Below are 22,469 nucleotides of genomic sequence, written 5' to 3'. Positions count from 1 at the left end.
GATCTACCTGACGTGTGTGCAGGTTGGCTTGTGTGGGCAAAAGGAAGAGGAGAAAAAGATGGGGCGGGATGGGGAGTTACCATAAATGAAACTTTGCAGATCGCTCAGAGTGGAAGTATTAAGGGCAACAAATGAAGATAAAATGATGCTTGTAATTATGGTTTATAAAGAGAAATAGGCCATATTGAGTATATAATTTTCTTTTTTTCTCCTCTGCAGCTGATGGATTAAATGAAATAAACTGATCTGCAGAAAATCCATGTCTCTAGGTTGTTTTTAGTCAACCTTAGAGAAACATGAAATATGCAGATTTTTCTCCTCTTTACTTAGACTTTCTATTTGAAACACTTTTCTCAAAATATTTATCTTAATTTTTTTTATCTTAAAATAGTCACATAACTTTTCAGATACCTAATTACTGAAGCAGCAGATAACTTTCCACATGAAAAATAAAAATGCTACATGGAACTTTCTCTTATTTCTTCAGTAGTCCTCTCTTTTTCCCTAACCAGCAGTGCTTACTTGATTTTCAGTACTTGAGACTTTAGATTTGGATATGGAAAGAGCAAGGTTTTAAATTTCTGTCATCATTACCTTCTGATAATTCTGTACCCTAAGCCTAAGCCAGGGGAGTAAGCAGGAAAAGCGGACTTCTCTGCCAGAGTATCAGATATATCATGACACCGTGGAAGATGGGACGGGTCTCTGATGAATCCCGCTAATACTGAAACAGATCTTCACTACTGAACTCCAAACTGACAGCCTCTAGTGCTTGCCCCCTGTTCAGCCAACTTGGGTATTGTTCAAGGTGGCTCTTCACTGGTTTGACAGATTATTGTGCTCTGAGAGCATGAACACAAATGCCCAAGTCGTAGAGGTTATCCACTGTATTTTGTTGCTTTGATAAAAATGGGTGCAGAGAATTGAGTGAATTTAATAGGAGAGGGGTTCAAAGGCACTGAAATTCTCTTCAGAAAAACCGTTCTTTGCAATACCTCGCCTCTATTTTGTGCTGCCCTCTGCTGGCTAATAAATTTCGTAGTGTGGAGTGTTGAGAAAAACCTAGAGGTCGAGAACGCTGGGGGCTGGCTGTCATCACTTCTACTTTCCACTAGAAAGTAATTTCCCATTTTGTCGTATGAAATGTGGGCCCAATGTATAGTGATGAATTCAGATGCGCTGAAGATATAAATTGTAGAAAATGTGAGACTAATTTGGTGATTTATATGGACTTTGTAATGCCTGTGAAAGAAATAATTTTGCAGCTTATTGCATGATGAGTCAGATTTTCCGAATCATTGATGTGAAAATCCAGTGTTACTGTAAATGATTTGGACACTTTTTCTCCACGCTTGTATTTTTCAGTGGCTGCTAATTTACAGAAGATTGTAGATGATCCCAAAGCTTTAAAAACCTTGACATTTAAGTTGGTAAGTTGAAAGTTCCGGAAGGAAGGTAAATGTTTTGCCATGCTCTGGCAGCAAGGACTAATAACACGTTTTAATAACCTGCTCTGTAATTCCCTTGCTGCTGTTACTTTCTTTTGGAATCCATTTTTGCATTTGTCCTTTGCGGGTTTAATCTGTGGGAATGTTTTCTGACCACGACTGGGAACTTCCTCTTCCGTGAGCATAGCTTGTTTCCCAGGACATCTTTAAGAGCCGCCATTTGGGAAATCTTGGCACCCATGCCATTTCGCCTCCCGCTTGTGTGGCACCTTGACCGTATAGACAAAATTAAACCTAATTCCAACCAACACTCTTAATAAAGCTTTCCTAAAGTGAAAGCCAGGTGGTTCTAACTTTTAAAAAAATTGAGGCTGATTGTTGTAGAAATGGTTTAGGTAATTGGAAACAATTGTGGAACTACTCGCCGAAGGCTAGTGAACAAAGACATAACATTTTAACTCCACATTTCAAATCACGGTAATAGATTCTCGTAGAGAAGGGGTGTTGCGACAGTTTTTCTGCACTAGTAGACTTTAAATTTAAGAACTAGAGCGGCCACAGAGATACAGATCCTGAGTGTGTCCTGGCATCGTTCTGAAAGCAAGAGATAGGGTGACCATGGCTGGAAACGGGGAGCAGTCCTAACAGGCAGAAGCAACGATTTTCCTGAAAGTTTTAGCAAACAGTACATTAAGTGACTCATTTTAAAATTATAAATCTTATCAAGAGCCAGTCAGAATGCCGTAAGCAATTTAAGATATAAATGACTAGCACTTTGCTGTGCACAATATATATTGATGATCTGTCTTTTTATTTCTTGTGAGAATTTAATGGAAAATGCGCATGGTCGAAGATGTGAAATGATTAGTTACAGTAAATGTTAGCCCTGTGCTAATTAACTTTCCGGGTCTTGCCTCACATCTAATTTCAGATGGCTAGGCTGTGTGATGAGCTTTTTCAAACACAAAGATTCTCACAGAAAGAATTTATCTGAAGAAATTTGTTTTCAATAACAAAAGAACATTTTACTCAGACATAGGATGATAAACTAAGAAATTGAAAAATCCGTCTTCTGCTTTAGGACTCGTCTGTCACCTCTGTTATGTTTCTAAATCACCTACATCTTTGTAAACATATTTCATTCATATGAGAATATATTGATGAGAAAATGGTATCCTGTGTCAAGATTTCAAGCCTGTTAATGTTTCTTTATTCATTTTTTATAGCATAAGAAAGAAGTTCTAACACACCACCTCTGGAAGATTTGCCTAATTTTGAATATGTAAACAGAGATAAGAAATGAAGGCTTTCATGCTGGCTCATCCCCACACTCACTAAACTTGCTTACCTATGAAACAGGAATAGCAACCCTGGCCCTTTCCTGTTACCGAAGGTCTTAGAGAAACACCTAGTGTTGTCTGCTCTGAACAGTAAGAGCAGAAGAAGGTCAAACTCCTCTCATCTCCTACTCGAATCAGTTTATTACTTCTGCGGATGCTCTTGCTTGACTCCGTCCTCTTCTCTCCATCCCCATTTCCAGCACTCTCGCGGGGTTCTCTCATCTCCCGAAACGGATCTTCCTGCCTATAGTCTGCCTGTGTCCGGCTCCCTTCACCACACCGTGGTTGTGGCCAGAGTACTTCTTCTGCATTGCAAAATGCTCCTAAAACTCAAACCCCGGACCAGACCTCCCTTTCGGGCTCCTGCTTTATTACCTTTCTGTATCTCCCCTCATTCTGTCTTCTCTCATTCTCATCCTCTGTCTTCTCCTACTTTTGTCTGCTGGCCTTTTGTATGTGCTTCTCTCTCTCTCTCTCACTAAAATATTCGTCCAGCTTCTCCACGCTGCTGCTTTGGCTCCTCGACACGTAGGCATGTTCCGACTTTCTGCTTCAATTTCACTTTCCCCAGGAAGCCTTCTCTGACATCCAGTGCTGGCTCAGGGGCTCCTCCTCTGTTCTCCGCCACGAATTCATATCCCTGAGAAGTCCGGAGCTTCCGGGGCCCGAGGCTGCTGCACAGAAGCCAGCACACAGCAGAGGGCTTGATAATTAAAACGTACCGGAGTAATACAAACCTCGGTTAGAAAAACTGCAGCCATCATTTTTCCCTCAACATTTACTTTAATCCCTGTAAAATAATTAAGATGGTGGTTTCTGCTTCATGCCCTCTTTTTAGAGTCCCTTAAAATTCCTGGGCCTTCCCTGCGGAAAGGACAAGAATCACTTTCTCAGGCGTCCACTGTTTGCTAGACCGTGCCCGAGGTGGTTTACACACTTCATCTCAGTTCATTTAATCCTCAGGGTCCCACAAGATGGTGATATCATTAGGTTCATTTTCTGTCCTGGGAATCCGAGACTCTGTGGGGCTAACTTGCCCAGGATCAGACAGTGGAGACACTGCAAATTCAACTCCGGTCTAGCGTCCCAGCCCATCCTCTCAATTGCTGTTCGTTCTGGGAGGCAGGGCCCTTGCAGCTCTGTGGTTTTGTGGTTTTCTGTTTCTCTGTGGATTCCTGCTTTGGGATGATGGGATCCCTGGACAGCGGTTGAGGTGGATTCTGTCCTGTACTTTCAGCAGATTGAATAGTATGGGCCTGCCCGGCACAGGAGTCTTGCAGGAGAACCCGGGCAAGTCTTCCCTTCCCCCGATAGCTTGAGAAGGCAGTAATGTGCTGTTCCCAGAAGATGGAAATTAATGGCTTTTTCCCAAAAGACAGCTAACAATGTTAAATAACCTTCGGTTTTGGTCACTTCACTCTCTGTCCAGCCCTTGTTAAACCTGAGGAGGTTGCTTTGTTGTTACCCGTTGCCAGCCAGTTTGAGATCCACTCGATAGAGCTCATTTGAATTGCTTCTTGGCCTAATCTTCTGTAGAACACTGACATCCTGGTAAAACCACAGAGATTCAAATGCACTTGCTTTCGTTCATCAATTTGGCTATTTTCTTGAAGAATAAAAGAAAGTATTTCAGAAGCATTTTTCCTCACAAACTACTGCTGCTCGTGGTCCTTTTCTCTCTCAGCTGTTTATCATTTTTATCTCAGAGCTTTCTTTGCTTTCTAAAGGAGAATGTCAGGGGCCTAAAATCATCTAAAGAACAAAGTTGTATCTTGGTGATGTGGTTCCTTACCTCAGAGAACAGCGGTTTACTCAGGGGATGGTTGGGGCACGTCACAAAATTGCTCTTGTCCCGGTCCTGTACCAGATATCCTAATGTAATTGCTCTTGGGACAGCCTGGGCTCTGGGTATTTTGAAGGTGTCCCCTGGTGATTCCAGTATTTAGCTACGGCTGAGAAACATGCTGTTTGTAGATAGCTCAGTCTCTAATCTCCTTTCTCTCCACTCTCCCACCTCTATTAGAAATACTGGGCTCAAGTTTGAAAAGGTGGGCTGTCCTTATATATCTGCTTATATAAGAAAAACAGTGGCCCAGGGAACAAGGATATTGGTTATATCAAGAAGTGCATTTACTTTTCTGCCTGCCCAGTGAGATCTTTAGCTTCATTTGACAAATAATAAATGAAGTATGATTTCCATTGTTGGCATGGCCAGAGGCAAGGCGATCAGAAGCCTTTTTTTTTTTTTTAAATATATAGCACTTTTAACAAAGTGGTTCAAGCGTAAAGGGCATTTCAGCTCAAGTGTAACATGCTTTGAGTGCAACATCTCAGTACTGTTTTATTGTTGATTGTTGTAAGCCTTGCCTTGAGACAAGTCTAAATGTTGAAGGCATTTTTTAATCTGCTGCCTTGAAGTTTTATAAAGTAATTGAGTCTTGCTGCTTTCAATGTGAAGTTTTTGAAATTGCATTAGTAAAAATATGATACTGCATTAGTAAAAATATGAAATAAGATAATTCGCCCTTAAAGATAGAATGCAAATTGTAAGTACATGTAAGTAACATCCACTTGGTACACATTTATGTGAGCATTACAGATTTTAGTTACTGAAGTTAAATAACATGCCTTTTACATAGAGCAATTTCCTAAGCATCTTGGCAATTCACGATTAATGGGCCTTATGAAATGTATTTCATAAATAGGACTTGAAAGTTGAAATGACTCCTTGACCCATGAGTTGTCGAATGGATGCTGTGTTAGCAGGCATGAAAACCACATTAATCATTAAACTCATTGTCCCGTCTCCATCAGAGCTCTTGGGTGACAAGTTCATTGTCAATGAGCAGTAACATTTTGAAAGAAATCTTCTTTTCTGAGCAGTAGTTCTCAATGGTGGGCTTCAAATATTCAGTAAACCATTTTGTAAGCAAAGGTGCTGTCTGTTATTCCATTTATAGACCATAGATTCTGTAAATAAATCTAGCATAATTCTTAAGGGCCCAAGGACTTTCGGAAAAGTGAGTGTTGGCTTCAACTTAAAGTTACCAGCTGCAGTAGCCCCTAGCAAGAGTCAGCCTGTCCCCTTTGAAGCTTTTGAAGCCAGGCACTGACTTCTCCTCTCTAGCTATGAAAGTCCTGGATGGCATCTTCCAATAGAAGGCTGTTTTGTCTACATTCAAATTCTGTTGTTTAGTGTAGCCTACTTCTTTAATTCTCTTAGCTCTGTCTTCTGGAGAACTTACTGCTTCACCTTGCACTTATATATTATGGAGACAGTTTCTCTCCTTAAACCTCAGGAACCAACCTCCTCTAGCTTCCAGCTTATCTTCTGCAGCCTCCTCACCTGTCTCAGCCTTCAGAGAATTGAAGAGAGAGTTAGGGCCTTGCTCTGGATTAGGGTTTGGCTTAAGTGAATGTGGTGGCTGGTTTGATCTTCTATCCAAACCATGAAAACTTTCTGCATATCAGCTATAAAGCTGTTTTGCTTTCTTATCATTCATGTGTTCACTGGAGTAGCACTTTCAATTTCTTTCAAGAACTTTTCTTTTATATTCACAGCTTGGCCTAACAGATGCAAGAGGCCTAGCTTTTGGCCTGCGCTCCTCACTAAGTTTAATCGTTTCTGGCTTTTGATTTAAAGCGAGAGACTTGAAACTCTTCCTTTCACTTGAACACTTAGAGACCACTGTAGGGTCATTAATTGTCCTAATTTCAATATTGTTGATCTCAGGGATCAGGAGGCCTGAGGCGAGGGAGAGGGACAGGGGAAAAGCCAGTGAGTGGAACAGTCAAAACACATGCCACATATATGGATTAAGTTCACCATCTTATATGGGCAGGTCCGTGGGCCCCAAAACAATAGCAAAATTACCATCACAGATCACTGATGTCCTATGACCATAACAAATATAATGAAAACCTTTAAAAAACTGTGAGAATTGCCAAAATGTTACACAGACATGAAGCGAGCCAGTGCTGTTGGGAAAATGACACCACCAGACTTACTTGGTATAGGATTGCCACAAACCTTCAATTTGTAAAAAAAAAAAAAAATGTGATATCCAGGAAAGGCAATAAAGTGAAGTGCAATAAAGCAAGGTAGGCTTCTATAGTGAAGTACCGTGGTTGTCTCCAGGAAAAGCTCTTGTGAGATTAAGTTGTAGGCTGAACTAGCCATTTTTTTTTTTTTAATCCCCGTGGAACACCATTTTTACTCAGAAGAATAACTGACAAACTGTGGTTATTCCGACTAAGGATTTGGCAGATATTTTTTCAAAACAAACCAAGTGAGCCTGACACTTCAAGGAAAACAACTGACAATATTTGTCATCAATAATACATTTCAGCTTTCGAGCAGAAAACGGATTTTGGAAAACTTGCATCTGCCACTGTAAGCTTGACAACAGCCCAGTACTTAATTTTTCTGATGAGATTAGTCATGTGTGATATTAATGCACATGATTGGTTGACATTGTATATTGAAACATTGAGATTATATAACTGTGTCAACAGTGGGAAGATCTGCATAATTCAGTGATGCTGAAAAAACCTATTTGGGGAAAAGATCAATTCCACCTGCCAGATAGACCACTGGTTTCAGTATAACGGACTACGTGGTTTCAGATTCCACAACGCAACTAACTTTTAAGAAATTCCACTTGGCACATCTTGGTATGGTAACCCTATCCACAATTATCAGAAAGACTTTTAAGATACTATTTATTTGCTTTTTCAACTATTTATATGAGGCTGGATTTTCTTTATATACTTCAAGTAAAACAACATAAAACAATAGATGGAATGTGGAAGCAAATATGAAAATCTAGCCATCTTCTGTCAAGCAAGACATTAAAGAGATTTGCAAAATGTAAAGCGGTGCCACTCTGCTCAAATTTTTGTTTTGGTAAACTGGTTATTTTCCATTAAGATTTTATTTATGTTAGCATGTAATTAGATGTAACGAATAGTAAGGATAATTTAGAAATTTCTGTTTTGATTTCTGAGACATTCAATATAATAAATATAACCTACATAAGCATTGTTTTTAATTATTTTAATACTTTAATATTAAAATCATGTTTAAAATATTTAAAAATTTTTTCAGTTTTAATTTTTAAAATAGTCAATACAATAAATATAACCTGCAAAAACATAAGCTTTTTAAGTTTTAATTCCGGTATAGTTAAGACAATGTTATATTAGTTTTAGGTGTACAATATAGTGATTCAACAGTTCCATACATCACCCAGTGCTCATCACAGCAAGTGCACTCCTCAATCCCCATCGCCTATTTCACCCATCCCCCAACCCACTTCCTCTCTGGTAATAATCACTTTGTTCTCCAAAATTAGGAGTCTGTTTCTTGATTTGTCTCTTTGTTCCCCCTGGGTTTTTGTTTCTTGTCTTGGACTCATTTTACTTAGCATAATACTCTCTAGCTCCATCCATGTCATTGCAAATGGCAAGATTTCATTCTTTTTATGCCTGAGTAATACTCCACTGTATATATGTACCACATCTTTATGCATTCATCTATCAGTGGATACTTGGGCTGCGTCCATATCTTGGCTGTTGTGAATATGGCGCTATAAAAATAGGGGTGCACGTATCCTTTTGAAATAGTGTTTTTGTATTCTTTGGGTAAATACCCAGTAGTGTGATTGCTGAATTGTAGGGTAGTTCTAACTTTTTGAGGAAACCCCGTACTGTTTTCCACAGTGGCTGCACAAGTTTGCATTTCCACCATCAGTACACAAGTGTTACCCTTTTTCTACGTCCTCACCGACATATGTTATTTCCTGTGTTGTTGATTTTAGCCATTCTGACAGGTATGAGGTGAAATCGCATTGTAGTTTTGATTTGCATTTCCCTGATGGTAAGTGATGGTGAATATCTTTTCATGTGTCTTGTGGCCATCTGTAGGTCTTCTTTGGAGAAGTGTCTGTTCATATCTTCTGCCCATTTTTTAATTGGATTATTTGTTTTTTTTAATTTTATTTTATTATGTTATGTCACCATACATTACATCATTAGTTTGATGTAGTGTTCCATGATTCATTGTTTGTGTATAACATCTAGTACTCCATGCAGAACGTGCCCTCTTTAATACCCATTACTGACCTAACCCATTCCCCCCACCTCCCTCCCCTCTAAAACCCTCAGTTTGTTTCTCAGAGTCCATAGTCTCTCATGGTTTGTCTCCCCCTCCAATTGCCCCCCCCTTCATTTTTCCCTTCCTACTATCTTGTTTCAGAGGCACAGGTCTGTGATTCATCAGCCTTACGCAATTCACAGCACTCACCATAGCACATACCATCCCCAGTGTCTAACACCCAGCTACCCCATCCCTCCCACCCCCACCACTCCAGCAACGCTCCGTTTGTTTCCTGAGATTAAGAATTCCTCATATCAGTGAGATCATATGATACTTGTCTTTCTCTGATTGACTTATTTCACTTAGCATAATACACTCTCATTCCATCCACATCGTTGCAAATGGAAAGATTTTGTTTTTTTGTGGTTTTCTTGATGGCTGCATAATATTCCATTGTATATATATACCACTTCTTCTTTATCCGTTCATCTGTTGATGGACATCTTCGCTCTTTCCACAGTTTGGCTATTGTGGACATCGCTGCTATAAACATTGGGGTGCATGTACCCCTTCGGATCCCTACATTTGTATCTTTGGGGTAAATACTAAGTAGTGCAATTGCTGGATCATATGGTAGCTCTATTTTCAACTTTTTGAGGAACCTCCATACTGTTTTCCAGAGTGGCTGCACCAGCTTGCATTCCCACCAACAGTGTAAGAGGGTTCCCCTTTCTCCGCATCCCCGCCAACATCTGTCGTTTCCTGACTTGTTAATTTTAGCCATTCTGACTGGTGTGAGGTGGTATCTCATTGAGGTTTTGATTTGGATTTCCCTGATGCTGAGCAATGTTGAGCACTTTTTCATGTGTCTGTTGGCCATTTGGATGTCTTCTTTGGAAAAATGTCTGTGCATGTCTTCTGCCCATTTCTTGATTGGATCATTTGTTCTTTGGGTGTTGAGTTTGATAAGTTCTTTATAGATTTTGGATACTAGCCCTTTATCTGATATGTCATTTGCAAATATCTTCTCCCATTCTGTCAGTTGTCTTTTGGTTTTGTTGACTGTTTCTTTTGCTGTGCAAAAGCTTTTCATCTTGATGAAGTCCCAATAGTTCATTTTTACCCTTGCTTCCCTTGCCTTTGGCGATGTTTCTAGGAAGAAGTTGCTGCGGCTGAGGTCGAAGAGGTTGCTGCCTGTGTTCTCCTTTAGGATTTTGATGGACTCCTGTCTCACAGTTAGGTCTTTCAACCATTTGGAGTCTATTTTTGTGGGTGGTGTAAGGAAATGGTCCAGTTTCATTCTTCTGCATGTGGCTGTCCAATTTTCCCAACACCATTTGTTGAAGAGACTGTCTTTTTTTCCATTGGACATTCTTTCCTGCTTTGTTGAAGACGAGTTGACCATAGAGTTGAGGGTCCATTTCTGGGCTCTCTGTTCTGTTCCATTGATCTATGTGTCTGTTTTTGTGCCAGTACCATACTGTCTTGATGATGACAGCTTTGTAATAGAGCTTGAAGTCCGGAATTGTGATGCCGCCAGCTTTGCTTTTCTTTTTCAACATTCCTCTGGGTATTTGGGGTCTTTTCTGGTTCCATACAAATTTTAGAATGATTTGTTCCATTTCTTTGAAAAAAGTTGATGGTATTTTGATAGGGATTGCATTGAATGTGTAGATTGCTCTAGGTAGCATTGACATCTTCACAATATTTGTTCTTCTAATCCATGAGCATGGAACGTTTTTCCATTTCTTTATGTCTTCCTCAATTTCTTTCATGAGTATATTATAGTTTTCTGAGTACAGATTCTTTGCCTCTTTGATTAGATTTATTCCTAGGTATCTTATGGTTTTGGGTGCAATTGTAAATGGGATCAACTCCTTCATTTCTCTTTCTTCTGTCTCATTGTTGGTGTATAGAAATGTAACTGATTTCTGTGCATTGATTTTATATCCTGCCACTTTACTGAATTCCTGTATGAGTTCTGGCAGTTTTGGGGTGGAGTCTTTTGGGTTTTCCACATAAAGTATCCTATCATCTGCAAAGAGTGAGAGTTTGACTTCTTTGCTGATTTGGATGCCTTTTATTTCTTTTTGTTGTCTAATTGCTGTGGCTAGGACTTCTAGTACTGTGTTGAATAGCAGTGGTGAAAGTGGACACCCCTGCCATGTTCCTGACCTTAGGGGGAAAGCTCTCAGTTTTTCCCCATTGAGAATGATATTCGTTGTGGGTTTTTCTTAGATGGCTTTTATGATATTGAGGTATGTGCCCTCTATCCCTACACTGTGAAGAGTTTTGATCAAGAAAGGATGCTGTACTTTGTCAAATGCTTTTTCTGCATCTATTGAGAGGATCATATGGTTCTTGGTCCTTCTTTTATTAATGTATCACAATGATTGATTTGTGGATGTTGAACCAACCTTGCAGCCCAGGAATAAATCCCACTTGGTCGTGGTGAATAATCCTTTTAATGTACTATTGGATCCTACTAGTATTTTGGTGAGAATTTTTGCATTCATGTTCATCAGGGATATTGGTCTGTAATTCTCCTTTTTGATGGGGTCTTTGTCTGGTTTTGGGATCAAGGTAATGCTGGCCTCATAAAATGAGTTTGGAAGTTTTCCTTCCATTTCTAGTTTTTGGAACAATTTCAGAAGAATGGGTATTAATTCTTCTTTAAATGATTGGTAGAATTCCCCTGGGAAGTCATCTGACCCTGGGCTCTTGTTTGTTGGGAGATTTTTGATGACTGCTTCAATTTCCTTAGTGCTTATGGGTCTGTTCAGGTTTTCTATTTCTTCCTGGTTCAGTTTTGGTAGTTTATATATCTCTAGGAATGCATCCATTTCTTCCAGATTGTCTAATTTGCTGGTATATAGTTGCTCGTAGTATGTTCTTATAATTGTTTGTATTACTTTGGTGTTGGTTGTGATCTCTCCTCTTTCATTCATGATTTTATTTATTTGGGTCCTTTCTCTTTTCTTTTTGATAAGTCTGGCCAGGGGTTTATCAATCTTGTTAATTCTTTCAGAGAACCAGCTCCTAGTTTCGTTGATCGTTCTAATGTTCTTTTAGTTTCTATTTCATTGATTTCTGCTCTGATCTTTATTATTTCTCTTCTCCTGTTGTGTTTAGGCTTTATTTGCTGTTCTTTCTCCAGCTTCTTTAAGTGTAGGGTTAGGTTGTATATTTGAGACCTTTCTTGTTTCTTGAGAAAGGCTTGTATTGATATATACTTTCCTCTTAGGACTGCCTTTGCTGCATCCCAAAGATTTTGAACAGTTGTGTTTTCATTTTCATTGGTTTCCATGAATTTTTTAATTCTTCTTTAATTTCCTGGTTGACCCATTCATTCTTTAGTAGGATGCTCTTTAGCCTCCATGTATTTGAGTTCTTTCCAACTTTCCTCTTGTGATTGAGTTCTAGTTTCACAGCACTGTGGTCTGAAAATATGCAGGGAATGATCGCAATCTTTTGGTCCCAGTTGAGACCTGGTTGTGACCTAGGATGTCATTTATTCTTTAGAATGTTCCATGGGCACTAGAGAAGAATGTGTATTCTGTTGCTTTCGATGGAATGTTCTGAATATATCTGTGAAGTCCATCTGGTCCAGTAATTGGCTGCTCCCATGTTAGGGGTATAGATATTTACAATTGTTAGATCTTCTTGTTGGATAGACCCTTTAAGTAGGATATAGTGTCCTTCCTCATCTCTTATTATAGTCTTTGGTTTAAAATCTAATTTGTCTGGGGGCGCCTGGGTGGCTCAGTTGGTTAAGCAGCTGCCTTCAGCTCAGGTCATGATGCTGGGGGTCCTGGGATCGAGCCCCACGTCCGACTCCCTGCTCAGCAGAGAGCCTGCTTCTCCCTCTCCCTCTGCCTGCCACTCTGCCTACTTGTGCTCTCTATCTCTCTGTCAAATAAATAAATGAAATCTTTTTAAAAAAATCTAATTTGTCTGATATAAGGATTGCCACCCAGCTTTCTTTTGATGTCCATTAGCATGGTAAATGGTTTTCCACCCCCTCACTTTCAATCTGGAGGTGTCTTTGGGTCTAAAATGTGTCTCTTGCAGGCAGCATATCAATGGGTCTTGTTTTTTTATCCAATCTGATACCCTGTGTCTTTTGACTGGGGCATTTAGCCCATTTACATTCAGGGTAACTATTGAAAGATATGAATTTGGTGCCATTGTATTTCCTAAGGTAAGGTGACTGTTACTGTGTATTATCTCTATTCCTTTCTGGTCTGTGTTACTTTTATGCTCTCTCTTTGCTTAGAGGACCCCTTTCAATATTTCTTGTAGGGCTGGTTTGGTATTTGCAAATTCTTTTAGTTTTTGTTTGTCCTGGAAGCTTTTTATCTCTCCTTCTATTTTCAGTGACAGCCTCGCTGGATATAGTATTCTTGGCTGCATATTTTTCTTGTTTAGTGCTCTGAATATATCATGCCAGTCCTTTCTGGCTTGCCAGGTCTCTGTGGATAGGTCTGCTGCCAGTCTAATGTTTCTACCGTTGTAGGTTACAGACCTCTTGTCCTGAGCTGCTTTCAGGATTTTCTCTTTGTCTCTGAGACTCGTAAGTTTTACTATTAGATGTCGGGGTGTTGACCTATTTTTATTGATTTTGAGGGGGCTTCTCTGTGAGTCCTGGATTTTGATGCCTGTTTCCTTCCCCAAATTAGGGAAGTTCTCTGCTATAATTTGCTCCAATATACCTTCTGCCCCTCTCTCTCTTTCTTCTTCTTCTGGGATCTCAATTATTCTAATATTGTTTCATCTTATCGTATCACTTATCTCTCGAATTCTGCCCTCGTGATCCAGGAGTTGTTTCTCTCTTTTTTCCTCATCTTCTTTATTCTCCATCATTTGGTCTTCTATATCACCAGTTCTCTCTTCTGCCTCATTTATCCTAGCAGTTAGAGCCTCCATTTTTGATTGCACCTCATTAACAGCCTTTTTGATTTCGACTTGGTTAGATTTTAGTACTTTTATTTCTCCAGAAAGGGTTTCTCTAATAACTTCCATGCTTTTTTCAAGCCCAGCTAGTATCTTTGTAATCGTCATTCTGAACTCTAGTTCCGACATCTTACTAATGTCCATATTGATTAGGTCCCTGGCAGTCGGTACTGAGGTGAGTTTTTCCGTCTTGTCATTTTGTCCAGAGGAGAATAGATGAATGAGAGAACAAAATGCTAACAGGATTAACAACGGCCCCAGAAAAATATACACTAAACAAATCAGAAGAGACCTGAAACCGGGGGGGAAAGAAAGGGAAAGAAAGAAAAAAAGAAAAAGAATATGGTCAAATATGATCAGGCTGGTGAATAGATCAATGCCACACACTAGATTTTGGGTGTATTTTGGTCTGTTAGAAGAAAGTGCCTCCCAAAATTTTAAAGAAAGAACTTATATATGTACAAAACTAAGGGTAAATATGATGAAGGGATAGACTATGACTGTAAAGATGAAAATTATAAAAGATTTTATAAAAGGAATTAATAAGTTAGTTGAAAAAAGAAGAGAAATTTAAAAGAAAAGGGAGAGAATGTGATCAGGCAGGAGACTAGAACAAAGCCATACACTAGAGATTCAGGGTGTATTTTGGTCTGTTAGAAGAAACTGTATCCCAAAATTTTAAAGAGAAAACAACTTATATATATACAAAAAATAAGGTTAACTACAATGAAGGGATAGAATATGACTCTTCCAGAAAGTGGTCGCTTTTCTGTTCAGAGAGTTGCTGCTATTCTTTTCTTCGATCTCCTGTTGAGTTTGTAGGTGTTCAGAATGGTTTGATACCTACATAGCTGAATTCCTGGGACCAGATGAAATTTAGTTCTCTTATTCTTCTGCCATCTTGCTCCTCCTCGCATTATTTGTTTTTTTGCATGTTGAGTTTCATAAGGTTTTATATATATATATATGTATTCTAGATACTAATCCTTTATTGGATATATCATTTGCAAATATCCCCATTCAGTAAGTTGCCTTTTTAGTTTTGTTAATAGATTATTTTTGCTTTTATTTCTCAGAAGACAGATATAGAAAAAAGTTGCTGTGGCCGATTTCAAAGAGGTTACTGCCTGTGTTCTCTTCTAGGATATTTATGGTTTCAGGTCTCACATCTAGGTATTTAATCCACTTCAAATTTTTGTGTATGGTGTAAGAAAGTGGTCCATTTTCTTTTACATGTGGCTGTCCAGTTTTCTCCACACCATTTGTTGAAGAGACTTTTTCCCATTGGATATTCTTTCAGGCTTTGTTGAAGATAAATTGACCATATACTTGTGGGTTTATTTCTGGGTTTTCTATTTTGTTCCATTGAGATCTATTCTTTTTTAAAGATGTTATTTATTTGAGAGGGAGAGAAAATCTTAAGCAGACTCCACGCTGAATGCAGAGCCCAACTCGGGGCTCGATTCTACAACCACAAGATCATGACCTGAGCTGAAACCAAGGGACAGAGGTTTAACTGACCAAGCCATCCAGGCGCCCCTACATGTCTGTTTTTGTGCCAATACCATACTGTTTTGATTACTACAGCTTTGTAATTTAAAGTCCAGAATTATGATGCTTCTAGCTTTGCTTTTTCAGCTTGCTTTGGCTATTCAGGGTCTTTTGTGGTTCCACACAAATTTTTAGGATTTTTTGTCCTAATTCTGTGAAAAATACCAGTGGTATTTTTATACGGATTGCATTAAATGTGTAGATTGCTTTGGGTTGTATAGACATTTTAACAGTATCTGTACTTCCAATCCATAAGCATGGCACTTTTTTCCCATTCTTTGTGTCGTCTTCAGTTTCTTTCATCAGTATTTTATTCCTTGGTGTCTTATTTTTGGTGCAGTTATAAATGGGATTTTTTTTTGTCAGTTTCTCTTTCTGCTGCTTCATTATTGGTGTATAGAAATGCCACAGATTTCTGTACATTTTGTATCTTGCAACTTTACCGAATTTACCAGTTCTAGCAGTTTTTTTGTGGAGTCTTTTGGGTTTTCTATATATACTGTGAAGTCATCTGCAAATAATGAAAGTTTTCCTTATCCATCGATTTGGATGCCTTTTATTTCTTTTTGTTGTCTGATAGCTGTGGCTAGGACTTCCAGTACTATGTTGAATAAAAATGGTGAGAGTGGACATCCTTGTCTTGTTCGTGACCTTAGGGGAAAAGCTTTGTTTTTAAAAGATGTTAGCTGTTGGTTTTTCACAGATGGCCTTTATTATGTTAAGGCATGTTCCCTTTGTTGAGGGCTTTTATTATAAATGGATGTTGTACTTTGTCAAATGCTTTTTCTGTGTCCATTGAAATGATTATATGGTTTTTTCCTTTCTCTTATTGATGTGCTCTATCACATTGATTTATGAATCTTGAACCACCCTTGCATCCTAGGAATAAATCCCACTTGATCATGGTGAATGATTTTTTAAAAAAGCATAAGCTTTTAAAGTCCGTGATGATTTTTAAGAGTACAAGAAGTCTGAGAACTGCTGTTTTAAGGGTCTCTAGTCCCTTTGCTCTAGAATCCAGAATCATTTGCATATTGCCCTCAGTGTTTTGCAGGCCACAGTGAGCGAGACAAGGACTCAGCCTTGGTTGAGAGTCAGCAGGGTAGTAGGGGAAGAAGACCCGAGTGCCTGAATGAAAGCCAGACAACCTGGCCTGTGCCTCTGCCAGGAAACCGAATGTTCCAGTGTAGCCACAGGAGGCACTGGGACAGAGGGTGAGAGATGGACTCCCTGGGTGCTGTACCCACAATAAGCACTGGTTTGATCACCCACTTGCATTGTCAATTCTCATTTCCATTACTCTCCACAAGAGGGATTTCAGATTTTTTCTTTTAACCACTATTGGATATTTTGTTTTTATTTCTAGTCATTTCAACCTCCTGCTCTTCCCATTGCCAAATTTCTGATGTATCTTTGACATGCACTGATGTGCTTCCCATTGGCTAGTCCCTCCTCGTCACTGCTGGTGGCCATCCTTTCTCCTGCGGTGTTTGTCATTTGCCTGTTAATTACACACATTGTGTCTGCCCCCATTCACTGCATTAAGTAAATGATGTTAGCAGTAGCAGGGGAAGAAAGAAAGGTTTAGGGAGATTCACAAACAGTGGTTGTGGAACAAGAAAACTGGTGGTGGGTAGGGGGTGAGTATCACAGTATTTGTATGACAAACACCCATGGGAAAATATCTTAGCTAAAAAGCCTTCTGTGCCTATATCACTTTGTTAAAAGTGATAGGGAAAGGAACGTTTCTGATCTTATGGTCCCTGACAACACACACAGTGAAAATTGCACTTTACTGAATATCTTGTCAAGTAAAACTAGAGAAATCATTGGACAGGCACAAAGTAAATTTTTAAAATGCTTACTAATATTTCTACCCGTTAGGCTATTGATTTTCTTATGTAAGCGTAAGTACTGACACCATTATTTGAAAGATAATTACTTAAAAATACTCAAGTTATATATTCTAATTAGCTGCTTATTGTAAGGGAGAATGTTGGGGTTGACAAAGGACTGAGTTTATGCACTGGTTTTTGGAGCAGTGCAAAGCAGGTTCATTGGGATGATTGGAAAGGGCATTTTTTACATGGGAAACTAATTGTTTTGACAATAATTTTGCAGGAATTAGGCCAAGAAAAGGTTTGTATGGTCCCTTGGTGATTAATTGCCCATCCCCAGTCATTTATCAAACTTTTTTCTCCCCACTTGTACTTACCTCATGTCTGATTCTGGTTTATGCACTCTGAAGATGCAGCCTGGAATGGCGATCTGAGTACTGTGTGTGTGTGAGAGAGAGAGGGAGGTGAAAAAAAAAAAAAACAACAAACTTTTGAATGAGGACAAGTGAGAGGTTTGATGAGCAATGACTTGTTTCCAGTTCCTTTTAATTTTGAAGAAAAATCAAAGAATTTGACACACTATAATTTGGGCCAATTTTAGGCAATAAATGTCCTAAAATATTATAAACAAAATTCTGTTATGGAAAAATAAGTTATCTAGCATGAGCCCTTCTGCTACTTGGTAACCACTTTTTTTCTGGCCAGTTTTATAGAGGATGCCTTTTGGTAAAAACCACATTACCCTCAGTGACTGTTAAATCGTTTTTGCTCATTTTCATAATTTTTTTTAATAACCGAAAATTTGTACATCTTAATTCCCTTCACATATTTTGCCCTTCCCCCCAAACCCCCCTCCTGTCAACCACCAGTTTGTTCTCTGTATTTAAGAGTCTGTTTCATTGTTGTTCATTTGTTTTGTGTTTTAGATATCACATATAAATGAAATCCTATATTTGTCCTTCTCTGGCTAACTTATCTCACTTACCATAATCTCCTTTAGGTCCATCCTTGTTGCAAATGGCAAGATCTTATTCCTTTTTATGGATGAGTAATATTGCACTGTATATATTTTCCACGTCTTTATCCATTTATCTGTAGATGGACACTTAGGTTGGTTTGATAGATATCTTGGTTACTGTAAATAATGCTGCAATAAACATAGGTGCGCATATATCCTTTCAAGTGTTTTCATTTTCCTTGGGTAAATCCATAGTAGTAGAACTACCAGATCCTATGGTATTTCTATTCTTAGTTTGAGGAACCTCCAAACTCTTTTCCACAGTGGTTGTACCAGCTTGCATTCCCCCAACGGTGCACAAAGTTTACCTTCTCTTGATATCCTTGCCAACATTTATTTCTTGTCTTTTGATACTAGCCAATTCTGACAGGTGTGAGGTGTAATATCTTATTTGGTTTTGATTTACATTTCCCTGAGTAGTGACACTGAACATCTTTTCATGTGTATGTTGGCCATCTGTATGTCGTCTTTGGAAAAATGTCTGTTCAGGTCCTTTGCCCATTTTTTATTGGGCTGTGTGGGGGGTTTTGTTGTTATTGAGTTGTGAGAGTCATATTTTGGATTATTGACCCTTTATCAGATACTTTATCAGATACAGAATTTGCAAATATCTTCTCCAATTCAACGGGGTGCTTTTTTTCATTTTGGTGATGATTTCTTTTGCTATGCAAAAGCTTTTTATTTTGGTGTAGTTCCAATAGTTTATGTTTGCTTTGTTTCCCTTACCTGAGGAGATAGATCCAGAAAACTGTTGCTAAGGTTGATGTCTAAGAGATTACTGCCTATGTTTTTTTTTTATAGGATTTTGGTGGTTTTAGGTCTTCAATTCACTTGGAGTTTATTTTTTGCGTATGTTATAAGAAAGTGGCCTAGTTTCATTCTTTGCCTGTGGCTGTCCAGTTTTCCCAGCACCATTGAAGAGACCATCTTTTCCTCATTGTATACTCTCGCCTCCTTTGTTGTAAATTAATTGACCATATAGGTATGGATGTGTTTCTGGGCTCTCATGTTCCATTGATCTGTGTGTCTGTTTTTGTGCCAGTACCATATTATTTTGATTACTATAGCTTTGAAGTATATCTTGAAATCTGGGATTGTGATACCTCCCTGCTTTGTTGTTCTTAAGATTGCTTTGAAGTCTTTTGTGGTTCCATACCAACTATGATTATTTGTTCCAGTTCTATGAAAAATACTCTTGGTATTTTGATAGGGATTGCATGGGGTAAAATGGATATTTTAATAATTCTTCCAGTCCATAAGCGTGGTGTATCTTTCCATTTGTGTCTTCAGCTTCTTTCATTAGTGTCTTACTGTTTTCAGAGTATAGGTCTTTCACCTTTTTGGCTAAATTTATTCCAAGGTATTTTTCTCATAATCCTTTAAAATGATTAAGGAGCTCTAATTTGAAAGTAGATTTAAAATCACTTTCTTGGCAGTTATTGGCAATTTCAAAGCTTTAAGCCTGGAGACTGTGGTGTTTTAACAGGCACAAGTCCCTTCCCCTCTATGATGACCAGATTTGTTACTGCAGTCGTTCAAGAGGGTGATTCTCTGTCCTGGAGGAGATGGGACACTGGCCCCCTACAGACTGTGGCTGTGCTTGGATCAATCGGCACTGAAGGTGTCTTTTTCCCTTTTCAGGCTTCAGGCTGTGATGGGTCGGAGATTCCTGATGAAGTGAAGCTGATCGGGTTTGCTCAGTTGAGTGTCAGCTGATGTATGTCCCTTGACATCTCCCTGATCTGTCATGCCCCCCACCTCACAACACTCCCCTCAATCTTCCTCCCCCCCACCCTGTCTCCCACCCCCTCACTCCCAGTTCCCACAAAATTAGAAGATTGTGAAGAGTCTGGCTTCAATGAAATGGGATAAAAAAGAATTTTTTTAAACTTACAACACTCCGAGTTCTGCTTTATTCTCTAGCAATCCACAGTATGAGAACAAGCAAATGCCACAGCTGCACGACTGTTGCTAATTTTTCCAAAAGCTATTTAATATTCTTAGCAATCAATTCGGATATCCCTTAAGTGAAAAGAATCTGAAATACACTCAGGTGGTCCTATTTATTGGCAACAAAAGGAATTTTTTCTATCAGAAGCCTATTTCTTCTCTCATTGTTGTTCTTTCTGTTCTACTTTAATTGTACATCTGACAATACTGCCTCTTTTATGTTGTATTTAGAAATTAATATACTTATAAAATTAAGATTTATTAGCCAAACTTGAATTCTAGTTTTAAGACTGACTGTGAATTTTATTTTTCATATATTTATGCATTACACACCTTAGCTATAAGAAGAAAAGTTTTTGATTATATGCTTCTTGCAGTTAATCTCTTGTTATTTAAACAAAAAATTTCAGGTCTATCTTTGGAGTATTTATAACTTTTGATTTTTGAAATGACTGAATTAGGAACTAGGATGCTTCTTCTTTTGGTTTGTTTGCCGAAAAACCAATCCACAATCTGATTCTCTTGGGAGAGGGAGGTGCCTTGCAAACTTTCATATTAAGAATGTGCCTGAGGCTGCTTAACAACTCTGGAATAGTCTCAGATCTAAAATTTCCTCTACATCAAGTGGCATATGTAAGTTTTGCTTCATTGGAACGTATAGAATGCTATATAAAATGTTGCCATTCTATTAGACTGCTCATTATATACCCCTCTCCGATTTGACTTCTCCTTAAGTGATAGGATTTGTTGTTCCAAAATTGATAAACTTGAAGCTACCAGAATCTGAGTTTTACTTGAAATTCGGCAGAATATCCAGATGGAGTGAAAAATAGAAAGGGTTTTGTGCAATGACTGACTAAAAAGGTAAAATGCTGTTAAGTTTCAAGAATAAATACTTTCAACCCAAGTAGCCCTCTGCTTGACTATATATTACGGAATAGTAAACCTTAGGATTTTCGAAATTGGAGTCTAAACTTTCAGGGAGGTGGGCTCCCAGGATGGTACCATTGCTCTTTCCTAGCTAACCCTAGATATGGCAGCTCTTTAATGTACTTTAAAAAGCAAATATATATTACTAAGGAAAGAAAAAGTTATTTATAATTGCCTTGTCAGAATTGTTGAGGTGTTCTAGAGCCATTTGCATACAATTTAATGTAATTTCATTCCATTCTATTGTTTACACAACGATTACTCAAAGATGACTGCAAAGGTAAAAGGAAAATAAAAGTGTATTGCACAAAGCGATGGTGTCCCAGTGTTTCCTTCCCCCTCCAGGTATCACATGCATGGCGGTGGGGCTAGTCAGCACTTTGACGCCTCCTAAGAACTAACGAGTGAAAAGCGCCCTCAAGGGAACAAGGCAAATTCACACTCCATGTAGACAAACTGTCTGAATTCAAACCATAGGGCTGCAGGGAACAAGAGAAAAAGAATTCCTTACCACGGCTTCATTTTAGGCCGGAGGCTTGGCGTGCTTATGACGTTTCTAGGGTCCTTCATGAAGCGACTCCCAGGGCCTGGGTTCTGATATCCAGAGCATATTCTTAACACTGTACACTTTGTGGACAAAACCAGTATAAGACAAGACCCTCATCATCTAAAACATGTGAAGAACTGAAGAACCCTTGTTTTGCAACATAGTATCATAGAATATCTGATATATGCTCATAGTCCCATAGCTTTACTGATTGTATATAAACTCCCTCAAATACTAAGACAAAGATTGTTTTAAAATGAAGGGCCCATAAGAACTGACTAACAGTATGAACACCAGGGTCAAGTCCGTACACAGAAATTACCCATGAGGGGGCGCCTGGGTGGCTCAGTCGTTAAGCGTCTGCCTTCGGCTCAGGTCATGATCCCAGGGTCCTGGGATTGAGTCCCACATCGGGCTCCCTGCTCCGCGGGAAGCCTGCTTCTCCCTCTCCCACTCCCCCTGCTTGTGTTCCCTCTCTCGCTATCTCTCTGTCAAATAAATAAATAAAATCTTTAAAAAAAAAAAAAATTACCCATGAGGTCCTGCAGAATTGCTGGAGGAGGACAGAGCTCGGGATGAGAGCGTCCAACCCACCAGGCGCGAAGAGGTGTCTGAGCAGACCCTGCAGCCCACTCTGTAACATTTTTCTTTATTTACAGTTAGGAGAAATACATTGTTTCCTAGGACTAAGGCCGGGAAAGAAATTTCTCTAGCAAATGAAACTTATGTATTCAGAAACTTCAGAACTCTCAAAACAGTCCTACAACACACACATAGTAAGTTTGGAACACACTTAC

The 22,469-nt window shown here is 38.9% G+C and overlaps 1 protein-coding gene across 1 annotated transcript in view; it reads left to right on the top strand.

Annotated features, from left to right (window-relative positions):
- The window catches only part of STK39 (serine/threonine kinase 39), a 305,645-nt gene extending 284,540 nt beyond the window's left edge, over positions 1-21,105 (top strand). The window contains exons 17-18 of the mRNA XM_036100896.2: positions 1,366-1,430; positions 19,887-21,105. Coding sequence (XP_035956789.1) covers positions 1,366-1,430; positions 19,887-19,961 — 140 coding nt within the window. The 3' untranslated portion in view covers positions 19,962-21,105. The remainder of the gene's footprint in view (positions 1-1,365; positions 1,431-19,886) is intronic.
- The last annotated feature ends 1,364 nt before the right edge of the window (positions 21,106-22,469 follow it).

The sequence above is a fragment of the Halichoerus grypus genome, chromosome 4 (genome assembly GCF_964656455.1).
Source record: "Halichoerus grypus chromosome 4, mHalGry1.hap1.1, whole genome shotgun sequence".
NCBI classification, from domain to species: Eukaryota; Metazoa; Chordata; class Mammalia; order Carnivora; family Phocidae; genus Halichoerus; species Halichoerus grypus.
Note: the sequence above shows the minus strand (reverse complement) of the source record. Positions and strands in the feature narration are given on the sequence as shown.